Source organism: Anolis carolinensis, chromosome 6 (assembly GCF_035594765.1).
Source record: "Anolis carolinensis isolate JA03-04 chromosome 6, rAnoCar3.1.pri, whole genome shotgun sequence".
NCBI classification, from domain to species: Eukaryota; Metazoa; Chordata; class Lepidosauria; order Squamata; family Dactyloidae; genus Anolis; species Anolis carolinensis.
This window is the reverse complement of record NC_085846.1, coordinates 26,349,415-26,371,451: the sequence shown is the minus strand read 5'-3', so window position 1 is coordinate 26,371,451 and position 22,037 is coordinate 26,349,415. Positions and strand designations below refer to the sequence as shown.

Here is a 22,037-nt window from a genome sequence, read left to right as displayed (position 1 = left end):
TGGACATTATTTTGGGGTGACTTGATCCTGATTGGGAAACTAAAACCATTTACAAGAGGCCTGTTTGTTTCCTATGTATAGATAGCTTAGCAGCACTCTATATCACAGCCATGGGCAAACTTTGGCCCTCCAGGCCTTTGGCAGAATCCAATATTTTGCTTTTTAAGCAATATGTACATTGATATCACATAGAAATAAACATCATGGATACAGTGGGGCTTTGTTATCTGCTGGGGTTTGGTTCCAGTATCCTCCTAAATATCAAAATTGAAATTCCATTGTAGATAATGGCGTAGTTCGAATATGCCCTTACTAACGTAAAATGGTAAAATTGAGATTTGTTTTTTGGATTTTTAAAAAAAGTACAGGGAATCCCCAGAATTGCCATTTATGGAGAAAATGTTTCATCACACAATTTTGCAAAACACTTCCAATGTAAACATTAAAATATATAAACTAATAATAATAATAATAAATAGGTCTGTTCATTTTTCCTATGTATAGATAGTTTAGGTCACAGGCATGGGCAAACTTCAGCCCTCCAGTTGTGTTGAACTTTCAACTCCCATGATCCCTAACAGCCAACCTCTGAGGATGCCTGCCATAGATGTGGGCGAAACGTCAGGAGAGAATACTTCTGGAACAGGGCCATAGAGCCCAGAAAACATACAACCCCAGCCTACCCGCTGTTAGGAATTGTTGCGAGTTGAAGTCCAAAAGACCTGGAGGGCCAAAGTTTGCCCATGCCTGGTTTGGCACACTCTGTATCATAACGACCCGGACGGTGGATTACGTGGGTGCAGAACCCATGGATACGGAAGAACAATTGTACATCAAAGCCTCCTTTCAAAATAGACAGGCAAAAAGCAGACAGGGAGTTGCTGACTTTTTCAGGCTCTATGGCCATGTTCTAGAAGCATTCTCTCCTGATATTTCACCCACATCTATGACAGGCATCCTCAGAAGTTGTGAGGTCTATTGGAAACTATGCAAGTGAGTTGAAGGCTTTCATGGCTGGAATCACTGAGTTGCTGTGAATCTTTTGGGCTATATGACCATGTTCCAGAAGCTTTCTCTCCTGACATTTCGCCCACACCTGTGGCAGGCATTCTCAGAGATTGTGAGGATGCCTGCCACAGATGTGGGCGAAATGTCAGGCGAGAAAGCTTCTGGAACATGGCCATACAGCCCAAAAGAGTCACAGCAACCTTATGCAAGTGGGCTATAGCATCTAGATCCAGGGAAGTCATGCTCCCCCTCTATTCTGCCTTGGTCAGACCACACCTGGAATACTGTGTCAAGTTCTGGGCACCGCAGTTGAAGGGAGATGTTGACAAGCTGGAAAGCGTCCAGAGGAGGGCAAATAAAATGATCAAGGGTCTGGAGAACAAGCCCTATGAGGAGCGGCTTAAAGAGCTGGGCATGTTTAGCCTGCAGAAGAGAAGGCTGAGAGGAGACATGATGGCCATATATAAATATATGAGGGGAAGTCATAGGGAGGAGGGAGCAAGCTTGTGTCCTGCTGCCCTGGAGACTAGGATGCGGAACAATGGTTTCAAACTACAGGAAAGGAGATTCCACCTGAACATTAGGAAGAACTTCTTCAGCAGTGGAACTCTCTCCCCGGGGGTGTGGTGGAGGCTCCTTCTTTGGAGGCTTTTAAGCAGAGGCTGGATGGCCCATCTATCGGGGGTGCTTTGAATGCGATTTCCTTCTTCTTGGCAGGGGGTTGGACTGGATGGCCCATGAGGTCTCTTCCAACTCTACTATGATTCTAATGTCCAGGGTGGGAGAAAGAACTCTTGTCTGTTTGAGGCAAGTGTAAATTGGCCACCTTGATTAATATTGAATTGCCTTTCTGTTTCAAGGTCTGGCTGTTTACTGCCTGGGGGAATCCTTTGCTGGGAGGTGTTAGCTGGCCCTGATTGTTTCATGTGTGTGGAATTCCCGTTTCCAGAGTGTTGTTTATTCCCTGTCCTGATTTTAGAGTTTTGTTTTTTTTTAAATACTGGTAGCCGGATTTTCTTCATTTTGATGAGTTTCCTCCTTTCTGTCGAAATTGTCCACATGCTTGTGGATTTTACAGGCTTCTCCGAGTGCAGGCATGGCTGTGCCCGATCGCCTCACGTGGTGCGGGGTTGTCCAATCAGTGCATCGAATTGCTCTGCGTCAAACGAAGGTCTTCTCCGCGTTCTACTACAGCGCCTCAGTCACACCCAAAGCGGGGGAGGGGGGGGAGATGCCGACACGTGACGCGACCTCTCTCTTCCTTCCCTTTCTCCCGTTCACTCACTCTGTAGAATACTCCCCGGAAGCCGTGGCAAAGAGTTGACGAGTCGGAAGTCCTTTCAGCAGCAGGCCAATCTCTGCTCGAGGAGGAGGGGAGCGCGCGCGCAGGGGCAGCCAATGGCGTGCGCGGGAAAAAGGTCTGGCGTCCCGTGAGCCACCGCGGCCAGGCTGGACTGCGTGCCTTGCGTCGCAGGGACCAATAGGAGCGGAGGACGCTGTGGAGCCTTGGCAAGGTGAGCGAGGGCGGGAGGGGCTCGGCTGTCTTTCTCTCTCTCTCTCTCTGTGGTGCTGGGAGCCGCTTTGATTCCGCTGGAGAAGGTGAGTCTGGAGCCGCTACTGCACAGGAGCCGAGGTGAGGCCTAGGAGAAGAGAAGCAGATAAGGAAACGTGCAGAGAAAGGAGGTGGGTTTGGTGGGGCGGAAGGAAGGAATGCATGAAGGAAATGGAAGGCCTGGGTTCGAATCCCATTGAGTGACCTTGGTCCAGTCATACTCTCTCAGCCTCAGCTTCCACACAGCTATACAATCCAGAATATCAAGGCAGAAAATCCCACAATATCTGCATTGAATTGGGTTGTCTGAGACCCCTTCCACACAACTGAATAAAATCCCACATTATCTGCTTTGAACTGGAATATATGGCAATGTGGACTCAGATAACCCAGTTCCAAGCAGATATTGTAGGATTTTATTCAGCTGTGTGGAAGGGGTCTCGGAGGAAGGCACTGACAAACCTGTGAAAAAAATGTTGAAATTATATTTTTATCATTCTATATTTGCATTATTTTATATTCATTAAATAAAATCGCAGTAGGTTTGACGCAGGGTTGTTATAAGGAGCCCCCGGTGGCACAGTGGATTAAACCGCTGAGCTGCTGAATTTGCTGAATGAAAGGACAGCGGTTCGAATCCGGGGAGCGGCGTGAGCTCCCGTTGTTAGCCCCAGCTTCTGCCAACCTAGCAGTTCGAAAACATGCAAATGTGAGTAAATCAATAGGTACCTAGGTGACCTTGGAGGCGTCTACGGACAACATTGGCTCGTCAGCTTAGAAATGGAGATGAGCACCAACCCCCAGAGTCAGATACAACTCAACTTAATGTCAGGGAAAAACCTTTACCTAGGGTCTTCATAGGTCTGAAAGGACTTGAAAGCCCCACATTATTTCTTTTTCAGAGAACATCAATGGGTCAGTCATCCCTGGGCCATACAGACCAATTTTGGATTTTTAAAAAATTGTGTCTGGTTATGCCAACTGGCAAATAGAAAACAAAATTAGTATTGTACATGAAACATTTAAATATAGATTTTAACAAATAAATAACAGATTCAGTGTGCAATCCAACACACTTATTCTATCTAAATGTAAATTGTGAGTTTAATACATTAGGCATTGATCTGATACATTAAACTATATTGAACCCAGGAGAAATATGGAGAAATATGCTCCAGAGCTGTGGTCTTTGGTTTTCCAAGTGTTTTAGGCTGAATCTACATTGCCATATAATCCAGTTCAAACCACATAATCTGGATTTTATATGGTAGTGTATTTATAAAGCAACAGTCACACATATTACAGAAAACATTTAGGCCTTGCACAATCCTGATGATATCTTTTAACTACTACCATATTTCCATGTTTCTGTCATTGTAAATGGGCCTTAAACTTCAGCTCCCAGAATTCCTGAGAAGTGGCCAAGATGGCTGGGGCTTCTGGGAGTTGAGTTCCCAAACACCTGAAAGGCCAAAAGTTGGGAATCACTGCACTGTACCATTATCTTATTATGCCGTGATTATCTGTGGATTTTGAACTTTAGAGAGCATGGCCTTCTGGTACTACAAAATCGAATTAGTCTTCTAAATGTCACCAAAGGTCCTTTGATTCTCTGTATGATAAGCATACTTGCATCTTTAGAACTGTCATATAACGGTAACTGCTCCTTGCATAACCTTGCAAATGTAATATTTCAGTTAGATGATATAATTGAAGTCAGCGACCATGAGCACTGGTTAATACTACTAAAACAGTCCAAGGACTTTATGATTGAAGTAGATGACAGTGTAGATGTGGAGAGAAAGGGACATATGAAAATGCTTTGGGTACATCTCAGTGGCTGAACAATATAGCAAAAACTGAAAAACAAGTTAGATATAACTGGTAAAAGGTGAAAGCTGCTTAGTGATAGGTTTGTTTGGTGGCCTACTGGCTATTTTTTGGTCGGGAAGTACAGCTCTTAAAAAATAACGTTCTGGAAGTTTTGTAACCTAATATCAGTTCTTTTCTTATGAACTCATCACAGAACAATTATCCACTTTAAATCCTGTGACTGCCTCCTGTAGAATTGTGGGGTTTGCAGTTTAGTGAGATCCAGGACCACTCTGGCTGAGCAGTTTAAAGCCCCCCCGCCCCCCAAACTACAAACCCCAGAATTTTGCAAGAGACCTGCACAAGATTTAAAATAGATAACTGCTCCAGTGCAGTAGTTTAGTTCTCCAGTTGTTTTGGATTCAACTTCTAGAAATCTCAGCCAGTTTACTACTTGTTTGGAATTGTGCGGCTGTCAAAAACACCTGGAGGACCAAAGGTTGGGAACAACTTCTTTAGTGTGATGAGATCCTAGCTGCCTGTTTGCAGGTAATAAAACCCTTTGCTGCAATACTTTATAAAGACACCAGATCTCATCTGAACATGAAAGATTAGAAGGGTCAGCCTCAGTTAGAATTTGTATGGGAGATAATCAACACATTTCAGGTGCTGTAGGCTATATTTCAAAGGAAGAATCTGGCAAAAATCACCTTTAAGTATTCCTTCCTTCCCTAAGAAACAGATGACTTGACATACACATGTACCCAAAACTATGTTTAACATCTCTTCTAAAGAGCCATCTTTCAATCTACTGTAGTTCCAAACATCCTTTTCCTTGTGTCTTATGATTTCTGTAAAAGAAGAAGAACCTTTTCATGGATTTACAAAACAATTTTTTTAAACTGGCTTTGTTTTATCATTTTATTGGACCCCTTCCACACTGCCCCTATATCCCAGGATTTGATCACAGATTGCCTGTTTATCCCAGATTATCTGGCACCGGAGACTCGTATAATCCAGTTCAAAGCAGATAATCTGGGATAAGATCCTGGGGGGGGGGGGAGTGTGGAAGGTGCCTTAGTTGTCACATAGGGTGCCAGTCTACAGCTGGTGGAATGTCACTGTTGCACAATTCCTGCCTGTCAAGTAATTCTCCCTTTTCTGGTGGATAGACAGATTGATACTGTTAATTCAAGGCTGATCTGACCTGGTTTTATTTTGGATTAGCACTTACTGTAGTAAAAACTCTTATAGAAAGAGTTTTTTCCCCTGAAAAACAAATGGATTAGGAAAAATCATATACTTGTTTTTGGGAATGACATGACTATTTATTTTGTGTAAATCTGGTTTTTATTCTTTTATTCAGGACAATCAAAATGCAAGCTCCACTAGCTCTTATGGCTTCACCAGCCCTGGTAAGAAATGTTTATCACTTGTTTATCACATAAAATATCTCAAGAGCAGGGAGTCCATTGATCTCTCCCCCCTCCTCAAGCTAATAATTAGTCTGGATCCAAATTGGCTCATACCAGTGGTGTCACAGTTAATATTTATTAAGAAAATGTTTGGTCTGCCCAAGGCTAGTTTATCTCTAATTGCAGTCATATTAGGTAACATTTAGCAAATTTGACATGATATATCAAATGATAGTTTAATGTGAGTTCATACTTGACTCAATAGTTATTGTGGTAATTGATTTCATTGTTCCTCTTCTAAGTCCAGCTAAATCCAGATCCATCCCCTTATGGATAAACAAATGCTCTGGAAAAATTTTCTAAATGATGGAATTAAAATATAAACTACATATATAAAAGTAAACTAAAGACAAGAACATAAATACTCAGATTTTACTTACAGTTAAGTAAAATCATATTCTTGTGCCTCAGCTGCTCTGTATTCTCATCGGTTGCTCTATGGCTAGTGATCCTTAGGATTGACTTGTACTGTGATTATGCTCAGTACTCTAGACTAGGAATGATTCCTTTATCAAAAAATTAAATTATAATTCTGGTAGAAATTGTATTTTAAGAATGTTTGGTCCAGGGTGGGAACAACAGCCTTCCAGGTGTTGTTGAACTATAACCTCCAGGTTTCTTTGGCATTAGGATTATTAGAGATGCTGTGTAACAATACCTGGAGGGCTGCATGATTTCTACTCTTGATTTCCTCCCATCTTTGGCATCCACAACGTGAAGGTTCTCGGAGAGACATAAATTTGAAACCCTGAAGAGTATTGGGCAGTCAGAATAGACAATACTTTATAGAACTGTTCTTCTTATTTTGATTATTTATTTATTACCTTTTCCCCCAGTTGCGCTGCTGTTCTCGAGCTCTAACAAGGCCAGCTTCCCTTTCTATATTGAGCAGGCCAGAAATTCAAACTGTGCAGGTGAGAATAAACAACATGGCTTCACATTGTTGACTTATGCAGCTTTTCATTTTAGTGTTTATTTGCATCATTTCTTCTTCTAAAAGGAAGACCAAAGTAGTGAAAATGTTACAAAAGCAAATACTAAAATCCATCAAAGCACATAAATGTCAAAGTGAAAGTGCTTAAATAAAGGAATAGAGAATATGTATATATATATATGAATTTGCGAACACTAACGTCTTGGTCACTGAATATGCCAGTTATTTAATCACATTGTAGGAGGTATCAGAAGACATGAAAGTGCTGGATGTGTCCTGTGGGTTGCATACACCAGTTTTACCTCTTCCCAGGGAAAAGCGGGTATCAAAAGATTCTTGTCTCATGTGGCTTGCAGATGTTTCAATTGCACTGGAAGTTGCAGCTATTCACACACTCTAAATCTAACAAGAAACAATTTATGTTTCCAAACATAAGAAATGTGTGGCTTTCTAGATATTGTTGGGCTGTCATTTCTTTCAGTCTTAGCCTGTATAACCAGTGGCGAAAGCTGAAAATTGGAACTCCTAGTAGGCCATACATGACCAATGGGAGAGGGTTGGAGTTGTCATCAAAAATATGGAAGATCAAAAGATCCCAATTTCTGTCCTAATACTTTGTTTGGTGAGCACTGGCTGAAATTATGTTGCTTTCATGTTGTTGGCCATATTAACAGCTTGTTTTTTCTGCAGCCCTTTGGCATTTCCAATAATCAGCTGGTTCATCGGGAATTCCAAACCAGTGCGGTCTCCCGTGACATTGATACTGCTGCTAAATTCATTGGTGCTGGTGCTGCTACTGTGGGAGTAGCTGGCTCAGGAGCAGGAATTGGGACAGTATTTGGCAGTTTAATCATCGGCTATGCCAGGTAAGTTAACTTGGAAAACCGTTTCCACTTTATCACAATGGGCAGCTTAGAACCCCCTCCCAAAGTAAAATACCTTAACAGGGCTTTCTTTTGCATGCTGTTTACAGGAACCCATCCCTCAAGCAGCAGTTGTTTTCTTATGCTATCCTGGGCTTTGCCCTCTCAGAGGCCATGGGGCTCTTCTGTTTGATGGTGGCATTTCTCATCTTGTTCGCCATGTGAAATCCTTGGAACTATGCTGCAGCTGCTGTCTGTCTGTGTCCTCACCGGTTTGAACTTGCCTCCCTTTGCCAGGGTGTTCCAAACTTTCTCTAAATAAATAAGATTAAAGTTTTTTTGTCTTGTGTCTTACTTCATTCTGCCTTTGCATCTCACTTTGTGTGTGCGCGCGCATCAGTTTCATTTGGTAGTGAACAATAAAAATAGAACCCCCCCCCCCCACAACACACACACACACACACACACATACAGTCTTTAACTATCAAAGCACAATGCTATGGAATAATGGGAGTTGTAGTTTCACAGTGTCATCTTTTCTGTTAGAGTGCTGGTGTCCTGCCAAAGAGCACTACTTGTACAGTGTAGATGCAAAAACAAAAAAGGCGAGGTTATGACCAGGTCATGTTCTGGTGACCTCTAAAACTTCCTCAACCAATATTTTTCCTTGAAGGTGATAGAGGGATTACCTTCCAAACAAGTCTTTTAAAAAAAGAAAAGAATTTAAACTCAATGCTTTGCTTCAGTGACTATAAGGAAAGTGAAAGGGTGGCTGCAAAGGTTCTACTTAGACAGTGGTTCTCAATCTGTGAGTCCCCAGGTGTTTTGGCCTACAACTTCCAGAAATCTCAACCAGTTTACCAGCTGTTAGGATTTCTGGGAGTTGAAGGCCAAAACATCTGGGGACCCACAGGTTGAGAACCACTGTACTAACAGGAAAGAGAAGGGGCAGACTTTGATTCTAAGAAGCAAGCACTGATTGGCTAGAGGGCTGGTCTTAAGGAATTCTGACACAATAAAAATATATATATTAATATTTATATATTTTGGCTTTTTAAATTGCACATTGTTTTTGCTCTTTTTTAGCTGCTATGAGAGTCTGTTTTAAGATAAGAGAAAAAGCAGAATATAAATAATAATTAATGCAATTTTAAACTGAATTTAACCTACATTTTATTTGTATTAGTCTTTGTGATGTGTTGAACTGGTGACTTTTAATAGTACTATATTTCATATGTCTGTTTTAATGATGTGGTACCCTGCCTCCAGACGTGAGGAGCAGCAAATAAAGTTATTGAGAAATACATAACCCTTGCTTTGCTTTAATATAGCATCGAAGTAGTACTGGAGGATCCACCAGTGGCTCAGCAGATTAAACCGCTGAGCTATCGAACTTTCTGATCAAAAGGTTGGCGGTTCAAATCTGAGGAGCGTGATGAGCTCTCACTGTTAGCTCCAGATTCTGCCAGTGTAGCAGTTCGAAAACATGCAAATGTGAATAGATCAATAAGTAGCGCTCTGGTGGGAAGGTAACAGCGCTCCATGCAGTTATGGTGGCCACATGACCTTGAAGGTGTCTATGGGCAACGCTGCGCTGGCTCTTCGGCTTAGACATGGAGATAAGCACCACCACCCCCCAGAGTCGGGTATGACTAGACTTAATGTCAGGGGAAAACTTTTACCATATAGTATGGGAAAGGAGGGTTGCAGACCATGTCTGCATCTCTGTAGACTGATGGTGTTGCTGGCATCCTGGGCTAAGAAAGGGTTATTAGGACAACCTAATAACCACCATGTCAGACTACACAGAGAAGCCATTGAAATCCACAAGCATTTGGACAATTTCAACAGAAAGGAGGAAAGCATGAAAATGAACAAAATCTGGCTACCAGTATTAAAAAACTAAAATCAGGACAGTAAATAAAGAACAACACACAGAAGGGGGGCATTCCAGACAGGAAACAATCAGGGCCAGCTAACACCTCCCAACAAAGGATTCTCCAGGCAGGAAACAGCCACGTTTTGAAGCTGCAAGGCCATTCAATGCTAATCAAGGTGGTCATTTGCAACATTCACACTTGCCTCAAACAGACAAGAGATATATAAACCCCACTTGCCTAGTTTCCAACAGACCTCACAACCTCTGAGGATGCCTGCCATAGATGTGGGCGAAACGTCAGGAGAGAATGCTTCTGGAACATGGCCATACAGCCTGGAAAACTCACAGCAATCTAGTGATTCCAGCCATGAAAGAGTGTGGATGACATGAGAGAACCCTCCCACAAGGATGGTCCTTGTAGCCAGCCAATTCTCTCATACCAGAAGCTACTTGCAGTTTCTCAAGTTGCTACTGATAGGCAAAAAAAATAATCAACATTTAAAATCAAACATTTTCATAAAACCACACATACAAAATTATAAAAGCAAATATATTCAGTTCCACAATGATGCAGCAGAATGGTACTGCAAAATAACCACTTTGTATCCATGTAAAAGTAGGTTTATACAACACAAGTGTAGGATCATGGACCGTTAATGTGGAACAAAGCTCCTCTGGGAACAATTTCACTCTCTGAGGTCAGTCCACTCTAGCTGAACTAGAGGGCATTCAATATCAGTAAAAGACACACTTTATTAATAAACTCCTCCTTTTGTTGGAAGAAATGTGGAGAAAAAGCATTCTTATTAACTTTTTTAAATCATTTTAGAGAGACATTAGACACCATACAATAATTTACTAGTCCTTTGGGCAATATTTATTTTAAAAGCACAAATATCCTTTATTTATAGAAACTTGGTTGGACTCTTGTTAGCAGTGGCCACAAGAAAGGAGTGAGAGAAGAAAGGAAAATGCCCTCCTGCATACACAACCGAAAGTTGGCTTAGAAAAATTTGGCTTAGCAAACTCAAAATAGAGCAGTCATGGGCAAACAGAATACAGTAGAGTCTCACTTATCCAACATAAACGGGTCGGCAGAATGTTGGATAAGCGAATATGTTAGATAATAAGGAGGGATTAAGGAAAAGCCTATTACACATCAAATTAGGTTATGATTTTACAAATTAAACACCAAAACATCATGTTTAACAACAAATTTGACAGAAAAAGTAGTTCAATACATAGTAATGTTATGTTGTAATTACTGTATTTACGAATTTAGCACCAAAATATCACGATGTATTGAAAACGGATAATCCAGAACGTTGGCTAAGTGAGTGTTGGATAAGTGAGACTCTACTGTATTGAAACTGAATGGGTAAACTTCCGCCCTCCAGGTGTTTTGGATTCCTACAGGCTGTTAGGAATTGTGGGAGTTGAAGTCCAAAACACCTGGAGGCCCGAAGTTGACCTATGCCTAATACAGACACACGACCCTTGCTCTGCTTAAAAAGGGTGTCTAAGTACAATCGGAAGCGGGGGTTGCGGATAACGTTGATCGGGTCTCTTTATCCCTGCGGCGTCGCTGTCCCGCTCGATTTGCAGCCAGATAGGGGCCGCTCTGGGTCTCCAGTAGGTACTCTATGGCTGTGGGTGGGGCCTCGCGGTCCGCTCTGCCCGCCCCTCGTCGTTGGTGGCGTGTCGGAGGTCCCGGAAGCGTCGTCGTCTTCGTCGTCGTGGTCTGTGGGCGATGATGGCGGAGAGTCCGGCGGCCGAGGAGGCTGCGGCGGCGGTGCTGGGCGGCGGGCCCGGAGCGGGAAGCGCCGGTGGGCCTGCGGGGCCTGGCGGGGGCCCGGGCGTGTTCCTGCCGGCCGAGCTGTGGGCGGTGGCGGGGCTGGGCGCGGGCGGCGGGGGCTCCTCTGCGGCTGCCGCGTCCGGAGGGGCCTCCTCAGTGCCGGGCATCCCGCCCTCCGCCGCCGCTGCCGCCGCCGCCGCCGGCGTCCTGCTCTCGCACTCGGCCTTCTGGGACCCCACCACCAGCGGGGACTGGGACGGGGAGAGGCCTAGCGCCGCCTGCCTCCTCCGCATCAAACGGTAAGCAGAGTGGAGGCCCAGCCGCTATGGCAGAGAAGAAAGGTCTTCCCAGACTACAACTCCTATCATGCCATAGCCTTCAGCCTTGGCAGTTCAAGCGAGGTCAATCTCCACTAACTGTAAATCTGGCATGGGCAAAATTGGGCCCTCTCTGTGTTTTGGACTCCAACTCTCACAATTTCTAACAAGGAAAAAAAGGAAAGGGCCAGAGACTGTTAGGAATTATGGGAGTTGAAGTCCAAAACACCTGGAGGGAGGGCCCAAGTTTCCCATGCCTTCGACAAGGCCCCCCATGACCTTATGGCAGGCAAACTAGTCAAATATGGGCTAGGCAGAACTACAGTTAGCTCAGGCATGGGCAAACTTTGGCCTTCCGGGAGTTTTGGATTTTAACTCCCACAATTCCTAACAGCCTATTGTGGGAGTTGAAATCCAAAACACCCGGAGGGCCAAAGTTTGCCAAGCCTGGGTTAGCTGGATCTGTAATTGGTTAAGTGAACAAACCCAAAGGGTGCTCACCAATGCTTCCTCTTCATCCTGGAAAGAAGTGACGAGTGCCACAGGGTTGTGTCTTGACCTTGGTTCTGTTCAACATCTTTGTTAATGACTTATGAAGAGTTAGAAGGCATGATCACCAAGTTAGCAGACGGGATCAAATTGAGAGGGATATTTAGAATCATAGAGCTGAAAGAGACCTTGGGGGCCATCCAGTCCAACCCCCTGCCAAAAAGCAGGAAAATCTCATTCAACGCACCCTAACAGATGGCCGTCCAGCTTCTGTTTCAAAGCCTCCAAAGAAGGAGCCTCAACCATGCTCCGAGGCAGAGAGTTAGGGGCCTTCCACACAACCTTATATCCCAGCATATCAAGGCAGAAAATCCCACAATATCTGCTTTGAACTGGGTTATCTCAGTCTACATTCAGATAATGTGGGATTTTCTGCCTTGATATTCTGGGATACAGGGCTGTGTGGAAGGGCAGCTCTCAATTAGCTACTACTCCAGAAGACAGGAGCAGAATTCAAAACGGTCTTAACATATTAGAGAGATGGGTCAAAACTAACAAAATGAAGTTCAACAAGGATAAATGCAAGATATTCCACTTAGGCAGGAAAAATGAAATGAAATGATACAGAATGGGGGGCACCTGTTTCAACAGCAGTATGTATGAAAAAGATCTTGTTGTTGAAGACTTTCATGGCCAGAATCGCCAAACACAGCAGCGAAACACGAATCAAGAAACATGAAAGGTACTAAAGACTAATCCAATCAAAGAAGTCAGCCATAGCAGAGCACTTGATGAACCAACTTGGACACAGCATATTATGTGAGGACACAGAAATGCTGGACCACTCTAACAGCCACCATGTCAGACTACTAAAATCAGGGCAGTAAATAAAGAACAAAGCTCTGAAAGCAGGGGAATTCTAGACATGAATCAGTTAGGGCCAACTAACACCTCCCAACATAGGATTCTCCCAGGCAGTAAGCAGCTCACCCTTGAAACTGAAAGACTATTCAATGCTAATCAAAGTGGCTAGTTGAAACATTCACGCCTGCCTCAAACAGACAAGAGTTCTTTCTCCTACCCTGAACATTCAACAGATATATAAACCCTACTTGACTGGTTTCCCATGACCTCTGAGGATGCCTGCCATAGATTCAGGTGAAGCATCAGGAGAGAATGCGTCTGGAAAATGGCCATACAGCCCAGAAAACTCACAGCAACCCAGTGATTCTGGCCTTAACCCAAAACTGAGTGTCATAAACATTGTTTTCCCCTCAAAGTAGTATATATGCTAATATTATCTGAGTTTGACCCCAGATTTATCCATCCAAATAGTTTTCTCATGATGTTTTGTTTATTTGCTATTATGTTTTCATATATGGCAGTCTTAAGGTGCATCTACACTAGGCATGGACAAACTTCGACCCTCTAGGTGTTTTAGATTTCCAACTCCCAGAAATCCTATCCAGTTTGCTGACAGTTAGGAATTGTGGGAGCTGATGTCCAAAACACCTGGAGGGCCAAAGTCTGCCCATGTCTGATCTACACTGTAGAATTAATGCTGTTTGACCCCACTTTAACTGCCATGGCCCAATGCTGTGGAATCATGGGATTGGTAGTTTGGTGATGAACCAGCAATCTTGGACAGAGAAGGCGAAAGGCCTTGTAAAACGACCACTCCCATTATTCCATAGTATTGAGCCTTGGAAGTCAAAGGGGTGTTAAGCGGCATTAATTCTTCAGTGTATGAATCACCCCCACTCACCCTTCCTGCATTTTGACCACAGCTCAGGAAAGATGCAGCCCTAGAATGCTAGGTTTAATAGGAATGGAAGGGGAGGAGTTTCTGTACATGTGCAGAGTGCATATTCATGTCATTATCTGGGTGTATTGCTTTCCTTTTACCTTTTTAAAAGCAGAGGGAATGTATCTTCTTCATGATGCCATAAAACTCCTCTAAGGATGTTAATGGAAGAGTTGCAATGCCTTTACAGCTGTTACACCAGTTACTGGTGGGTAACGGTGTAGCACCAGGGTACTTTGGTGTAGCACTGATTTGTTGCCAATTGCTTTCAAGTCCACTTATGGCAATGCCATGAATGATGGACCTCCAAGGCCTCAACAGCCCTGCTCAGGTCTTGCAGATTCAGGTCTGTGACTTCTCTCTTAGGAGTGAATTTTCCTTTCCTAAGGGTAGATTTCTCTAACTTCCTATTGTCTCACCCCTGTTCTTAACTATGTGTCATTCGTAAGTTGAATGTTTGTAACTCAGGGACTGCCTGTACAACAGTCTCAGTTTAGACATCTTAGCTTTTAGGGAAAGTTCAGTCTTAATTTGCTATAATGTCCATTATTAGACCTTTTAGAAGTCCACAGTATCTGTAGAACCCATCTGCCACACTTCAAATGAATTGATTTTGTTCCTAGTAGTGCTTTTCCCTGTCTTGCTATCATAACTGTACGTAGAAATACAGATCATTCTAACTTCAGGATATCTTCAGGGTCTAGCCTAATTCCTTCACCAAGATGGGGATGGGGAACTACACCTTTTGATTTTCTATTCAACTTGCAGTTTCAGTTTTCAATCTTGTCAGGGTTTCTTTTTTGTTGTTTGTGTGTGTGTGTGTGAGGAGCGATTTGAGAAATTGCAAGTCGCGGCTGCAAGGACGTTGCCCAGGGGACGCCTGGATGTTTTACCATCCTGTGGGAGGCTTTTCTCATGTTGCTGCATGGGAAGCTGGAGCTGTTGTTGATGATAGTATTTACTACATGGGTTTAGTGAAAGTTCACTAAGTCGTATGAGGCCTCTCCCTAGTATGGTGTTTCTGACAGCCTTGAAGATGAGAGAGGCTTTATTCTCATCTGAGCCTAGAATCAATTCTATATGAAGAATATAGCCTTTTAGATTGTTTCCACCCCAGTCTCAACTTCTTTGTTGTGCTTCAGATAACAGTTCTTATAGGAGATACTTACACCCTCATTGCAAGTGAGTAATCTAAAAAATGAATACATTCCTGCTTCGGTTCCTTCCTGGAATTCATGTATGACTCAAACCACAAAACTGGTCACACTTTCAGTTATTATCTCGTTTTCGTTTTGTCCCCTCCCCGATCTGAGTTTATTTGATGTGCATATACTGTAATGAAATGCTGTGCGTCAGCTGGATGTGGAAGTTATAATCTAGAAGGCAACAGAACTGTAAAGTTCTGTTTGCAGTTTTCTGCCATAGATCAAGACCAGTCCCTCCTAAAGCAGAAAGCATTTTCTCATGGTTGTAACTATATAAATCTAAAGAGCAAGAGAATGACAGTATTTCTATGATTCCATGCGCTGCTCAGTCATGCTCTTAATGCTATTCTTTTGGTTTATCATTTTCAGATCAAGCAGTGAAAAGTAACAGTCTCACACAATATACATTCCATTTTGGTTCAGAATACATTTTGAGGCTCTATTTTGCATTCACAAAATACAAAAGAAATATTGTGGAGACATATTAAGAATTACTATGATTGACAGGAGGGTTACGTCACTTTAAAACTGGTCTAGGTGATCCTGCCTTTGTTCCTATAGTCAATAAGCTGTACAAGGACAGGCCTGTAATGAGCAACATGAAAGGGCTTATATCACAATACAGTTTTAGAATTTTTTCTCCTTGATTGATGTGTTCTTTATCGTTCAACACACCTAAGTGGCAGGTTTCCATCATTTCCATTTCACTACTGAGAATACTGTTCAACGTGCTGAATCCTTGGCAAAAGGGAGAATTTGAAGGCAGATTTCCAAATTCACCTGCCAGATCTGGTTTTTGTTAGCTTTCTTCTTTCATCTTTTGTGCCATAGTACATGTTAATACTTTAACAAATATTATAGAAAACATTTAGTCTCCAAGTGCCGCACCCAACATACCATTCCAGATAGAGAAGAAAATGAGAGCACAAATGCTTCAGGTCCAAGAGTGAACAGTTGATAGACCTCTAGATATTATTGGACTGCAGTTCCGCTATTGACTAAGCTGGCTAGAGCTGATGGAACTTCGAAGCCAACAATACCTGGAGGGTCACCTATTGCCCACATCTTCGTAGTTCCTCTCTTTAATGTACTTGGATCATCCCAGAAATTGCCATAGAAAGGAACGCCTACCCGTTAACTGTTGAAAATGTCTGTTTAATATAGACAAAATCTTTGTCATTAACAAGTCTGTATCTCTTGATGAGACCTGCCTGGGATGTTCTGAAGAACTAGTTATTAGTTATTCTGCCTGGCTATAGTTCCAAGGCAGATGTGTGTGTGTTTTTTTTCACAAAAGAATTTATTGCCACTTGGTTTGTGGGGTTGTTTTTTTTTTTTTCAACAAAGACTGTTTTTCAGACAATAGATACATTGCTATTCAAAATATTTTAAACATTTGGTAAAAATACAGACATTGAGGGAAGGTGAAGGACGGAAGGCGGGAGGGCATAAATATAGGGAAGAGGTGTAGGAGAGGGGGAAAGTTTGTTGACTTCCGATCTCCTTCATGGTGGTATTGTTTAATCTTTATCTTTTCTCTTTTTTTCTCTTCTCTCTTTGCTTCTCCTTTTCTTCCAGTTTTTCCATGATAAATATTTCTTAAATGCCATTGGATTGGTCTAGATTTTTAAACTTTGTTTTTCTTGAGCCATATAATTTTTAAATAGTTTACAGTCCGTGCTTTTTTTTTAGTTTCCCTTCATGTCTCGATAATAGTTGTGTTAATTTATCCATATTCATAATTTCTAAGATTTTTATCTTCCATTGATATGTTGAGCGAATTTCCTTTTCTCTCCAACTTCTCGCGTAAACTATTTTTGCTGCTGTAGTGAAATAGTTAAAAAGTTTATCCTTGAGAATACTTCTGGAACATGGCCATATTGCCCGGAAAACACAACCCTGTTTATCCTTGTTCTCTTCTGTATTTATATCTAATGATCCTAGTAGGAAGTATTCTGATTTCAGTTATACAGTATTTTCATTTTTAGAATCTTTTGCATCATTTTGTAAATCCCCGCCTGGACTTTTCTGCCTTAGTGTACATCCACCATGATCTTGGCACATAGCACCAAGGCAGATGTTTTGTATAACTCCAGAGCCTTACTTGTGTGTGTGTATGTGTGTTGTATGTGTATTGGGGGGGGGGGTGAAGATTGACAATTTCTGTTTCTTTCTATAACTAAACTTTAGGAGCAGTTTTGCCAGTTTTATGTAATCCCAGAAACAAAACCTTTATTGTTGAGACTAACAAAGGAGCATGAAATGAAAGTACCCCCCCCCCCCTCCCGCGCCTTATTTCTTGAGAAAGGTGTATATGGTTCCTGGTGTGTCAGGCCAAGTAGCAGCCGAGACTTGCAGAAGGCACGTGACCTCCATCAGGAAATCTATGTCAGAATTTGGAAAAGTTTGGACATTCTGGGAGTTGGATGCTAAAAATGTAGCTTTTCTAAATTCTGGCCTACAATTGTTGTAACATTCTATAGTCTTTTCTTTAACATGCAGCAAGACGTCAGACTAGTCTGCTCGTTTTTAACAACTATCCTTCCTCATTATTCTGTGAACTGGTGGTTTTCAAGTTACAGTCTCTAGCCATCCACTTTAGTCTGGCTTTATGTGGTCAGGCCAAAATATGGACATATTTACGCTTAGTAAGAGAGCAAAGTTCTGAATAGGCTGCAGAAAGTATGATACATGGCTTCCTATTGCAGTATTTGTTTTTGATTCTCCCCTTCAGTTTGTGACCTGAAGTGGAAAGGTGAGGCTTGAATCATGACACTTACAAGGTTTCATAATCATGGCTTTTCCCTTTCTTCCTCTTCCTCTCTGTGAGTAGGTTGTATGCTGAATTTGTTTGGGGGCTTCCTGTGAATGTATATCATGCACCGAGTGTAAAGAGTCTAATGGCAGAAAGAATTGAGTATTGATCAAAATAGGGAGAAGTGTAAGAGCTAGGAAGGTGACTGCAGAAAGTGCAACAGAACTACTCATGATTTGAGACTTTTACAAAATATTTTGGGAAAACTGCTTTACCTTACCACAAGGCATATTCTGGTATGTTTTTGTTCATTTGTTCTTTTATTTGAATAGGCTTGTTTCTAAAGAATTCGGGAAGAGTCTTTGGGGGCTGCAGTGGCAAGCTGGGTGCATGGGAGATTGCACTTATAATAATAATAATAACTTTATTTTTATATCCCGCTCCCATCTCCCCAGAGGGGACTCGGGGCGGCTCACATGGGGACAAGCCTAGTTTCAACATGCAATAAAATATAGCATAATTAAACCAATGTAAAACAGGTAAAATAGTATAAACATACAGTATAAAACATCAACATCAAAACATTAGAACATTTGAACATAAAATACAAACTGTAAGATAAAATTCAGCAGACTCTACAAGAGGGAATTAAGGATCTCATTACAGAGTTCAATCAATAAGAGTGGAGTGTGATAAAGTGCAGTAGTTGTGGCAACTAATAACTAACCGGAACTATTTATTCGAATTCACATCAAAATAACCATCTTTTAAGGTCCTTTCGAAAGATGGATAGTGAGGGTGCCAGCCTGATCTCCCTGGGGAGGGAATTCCAGAGCCGAAGGGCCACCACCGAGAAGGCCCTCTCTCTCGTTCCCACCAACCGCACCTGAGACGGGGGTGGGAGCGAGAGAAGGGCCTCCCCAGAAGATCTCAAGGCCTGCATGGGTTCATAGGGGAGGAGGCAGTCACAGAGATAAGCAGGTCCTGAACCGTTTGTTCACTTGACTGAATGCTTGTTTACTTTCCCCCCTCTATAGAGACATCATGTCAATATATAAAGAGCCACCTCCTGGAATGTTTGTTGTGCCTGACCCCCATGATATGACCAAGGTAAGTGGGACGTGAATGTTTTTTCCTGTAATGCATCTTGCTAAATGGGGTTGGAGGAAGCCTGCAGGTTTTAGAAGGAGGTTGCTGTATTAGATTTCTCCCAGTGACCTGTAATTCCATGTAGTCAGAAGTACCTAGGAAGAGCAGCAGAAAAACTGACCATCTTGCTTTGACAGAACGATATTCACACAAAGTCTTTCCACCTTTTAAGTACTTTTCAGCTTGTCCTGTGTTCACGCTGAAAAACAAATTGAAATGAGGAAGAATGAGAGTGTGTGGATACTATTAGAACAGTTTGTACCTAACCATCTTGCTGCTAATTCTTCTATGTTACTCAGGTGCTGTGTGTAAATCAAAATACAGTGCACAGTGTGTGGCTTCAGGCTTACAATGGAAAAGAGGAAAGGGAAGCAGGAACAAAATGGAAAGGAGAGAGAAGAGTTTGAAAAACCAGGAAAAATTAGTGAGTTGTTATCAAATAGCAACCTTTAAATAAGGCTACCCCCAGGCCTTTCGTCTGCAATTTGAGGGCTGTATGAACTTTGAGGAATAAATCCAGGACATCCTGATCTTTAAAATCAATTTTTTATGCCACACACTACCCCAAGAAAAGTTGAATGGTACTTAAATTGTGCAGACTCTTCATGTTCTCATGTGTTTTGCTGTGTTTGCTTTTTCTGCCTAGTTTAGCTGTGGTTGAGGATTAGATTTAGAATCAAACCAAAGTGAAAATCAAAGTCAAAGCCAACAGACAAACCTGCCTGGGAAAGGCATTCCACACTCAGAGGATCACCAGTGGAAGTCCCTATTCTTGTTTCACCTCATTTGACCCTGGAGATTATTTTACATAACTGGGAAAATATATAAAGGATGGGAGAATCCTTCAGGTTCCCCAACCACCAGCTTCAGGGCTTTGACAGTGAATGCCTTGTCTGAAATGTTTGGGTGTTTTGGGTTTGAGAAATATTATAGAATATTTGTATTTCAATATACGTACACAATAAGTTATCTTAGAAATAAGACCCAACTCTACACACAAAATTCATATGCGCCTTATAGCCTGAAGGTAATTTTATTCAATATTTGTGATAATTTTGTGCATGAAATAAAGTCTGTTAACCTTAAACCAGGCATGGGCAAACTTTGGCCCTCCAGGTGTTTTGGATTTCAACTCCTACAATTTGCTGTTAGGATTTCTGGGAGTTGAAGTCTAAAACATAGTTTGCCCATGCCTGCATTACCTGAAAGTAAGCCTCAGCCACCCATCTCAGCCATATCTCAATCACCCGTCTGGATGATTTTGAAATTTTGGATAAGGAATGCTCAAGCTGTATCAACATTTTGAATTGGGTCCAGTTTGGGAGGTGTGTTTGCTTCCAGTATATATTGTAAGCATTTTGGGTTAAGAACCGACCTCTAGTTTTTGTTGCACTGTAAAGCACCATCATCATCCATGGCGCTGTAGAAGTAATTAGTAATGGCACCAATACCTGTGTCTCCTTCTTATATGAATATTTTTGAAAGAAACCTTGCAGTTGTCCTGTGTGCAATTTCAAATGATACCTTGGAGCAGGGCTGCTCATTGTGAGGACAGGACTCTGGCTTTTCCCAGTTCCTTTCCCCAATTCACACTTTTATTTAAAAAAAATCTCTCATTCAGTTATGAACCCTCTTTATTCAGGATTCAGTTAAGCCATTAGTTATGGGCTATACATCAATTGGCAGAATATCCTGCTTGGTAGCACAGCATTGGGGCAGCCCCATCCATTACTTTTCATTAGGGAAAATTATCAGTCTCATTTGGTGGGATTCTCCCTTCTAACACTGTATTGTAATTTCTAGATGTTTGGAGAAGTGTGAAATAATTTCAAGCCTGTTCAGTAGATGGATTCAGGTAAAATTCAAGTAGTAATTTTATCTTGGATCCTAAAATGGCCAATGCACACACAAGGTTAATGACTGATCACATGAATTACCCTAAGATGTTTTGGATGCAGCTCTGAGGAGCCTTTGGCATATGGGCTGGGCTAAGAAGCAAAGAGCCATAATATTGATGTTTGGCTTCTTTATTTAGAAGTGCGTATTTTGCCCTTGAAAGTAAACATTTCCTCAAGGCACCTCACATAGGCTTGAAAACCAACACCTAAAACTTAATGGAAAGCATAGACATGCAAGGATTGAAATCTGTAGACATGTCACTGTTAATCAGCAGAGAAATTGTATCCATCCACGCCAGTAAATATTGAACCAGAATAGAACGTTCTTTAAAACTTTTTCAAAAGTAAAGAGGGAAAGAGCCATGTGTATCTTGGTTAAAAGGGAGGTTCCAGAAACATAAGACCACCACTGAAAATACCTTGTCATCCACCCCATCAATGGGGCAATTATAAGTGACAATTGAATAGACGATAGGGCAATGCCTAGTTCATACAAACAAGTTCTGGATAATGCTTAGCTTGTACTGTTCTAGAATAACCTGCTTCAAAGTGCAGGTGGGAAATGTTCAAAAAGCTTTCCACAAAAATTAATTTAGATGTAAGCGGCTATAATACCAAAAGATTTCAAAGAGCCTCTAGCTCTTGATTATTGTCATTCATCAGTTCCTTTCCTCTTTGACCTCCAGCCATGCTCACTGAAGCTGTTTGATTTTGTCATCCAGCGACATCTTCCTATCTTTATTCTAGGACTGTGCTGCTCAAAGTGGTGAGCCCTGGTCCTGCACCAGTCCACAACTCATTGACTGACAATTGGTGAAGAGTTTCCAGGAAAGCTAGAAAGAGTTGTGACCCATAAGTAGAAATCCAGTTCCTTGTATATAAGAAAAATGTTTGTCCTTCACATCAAATAGCCTAAGAAACATAGTTCTCGAACTTCCTGTCAAGATTTTTTTAGTAAAGAGATATTGGGGGGGATGGACTCCATAGCATTGCACTGTGAAAAGGTGTTTCAGAATCACATTTTACCACCTTGTCTTTGTGAATGAAGCCTGATACTCAAACCCTTGGCCTTCCTGAGACCTGTCTTGAGTTTTCCAGTTGG

At 42.0% G+C, this 22,037-nt stretch overlaps 2 protein-coding genes across 5 annotated transcripts in view; both read left to right on the top strand.

The window, feature by feature from the left end:
- The first annotated feature begins 2,391 nt into the window (after window positions 1–2,391).
- atp5mc1 (ATP synthase membrane subunit c locus 1) lies at window positions 2,392–7,981 on the top strand. Of its 4 annotated transcripts, none has more exons than XM_062957838.1 (5): window positions 2,392–2,522; window positions 5,739–5,787; window positions 6,684–6,761; window positions 7,472–7,647; window positions 7,755–7,981. In XM_062957838.1, the coding sequence occupies exons 2-5, from the start codon at window positions 5,749–5,751 to the stop codon at window positions 7,867–7,869; spliced, it is 408 nt and encodes a 135-aa protein (XP_062813908.1). In that variant the 5' UTR covers window positions 2,392–2,522; window positions 5,739–5,748; the 3' UTR covers window positions 7,870–7,981. The 4 variants fall into 4 exon arrangements, with proteins under 4 accessions (XP_062813908.1, XP_062813907.1, XP_003222675.3 ...); XM_062957837.1 differs by having other exon boundaries at window positions 2,510–2,607; XM_003222627.4 differs by having other exon boundaries at window positions 2,515–2,641.
- Window positions 7,982–11,173: 3,192 nt separating this feature from the next.
- Window positions 11,174–22,037, top strand: part of ube2z (ubiquitin conjugating enzyme E2 Z) — a 19,308-nt gene continuing 8,444 nt past the window's right edge. Inside the window, exons 1-2 of the mRNA XM_008113501.3 lie at window positions 11,174–11,617; window positions 18,926–18,998. Coding sequence (XP_008111708.2) covers window positions 11,274–11,617; window positions 18,926–18,998 — 417 coding nt within the window. The 5' untranslated portion in view covers window positions 11,174–11,273. The remainder of the gene's footprint in view (window positions 11,618–18,925; window positions 18,999–22,037) is intronic.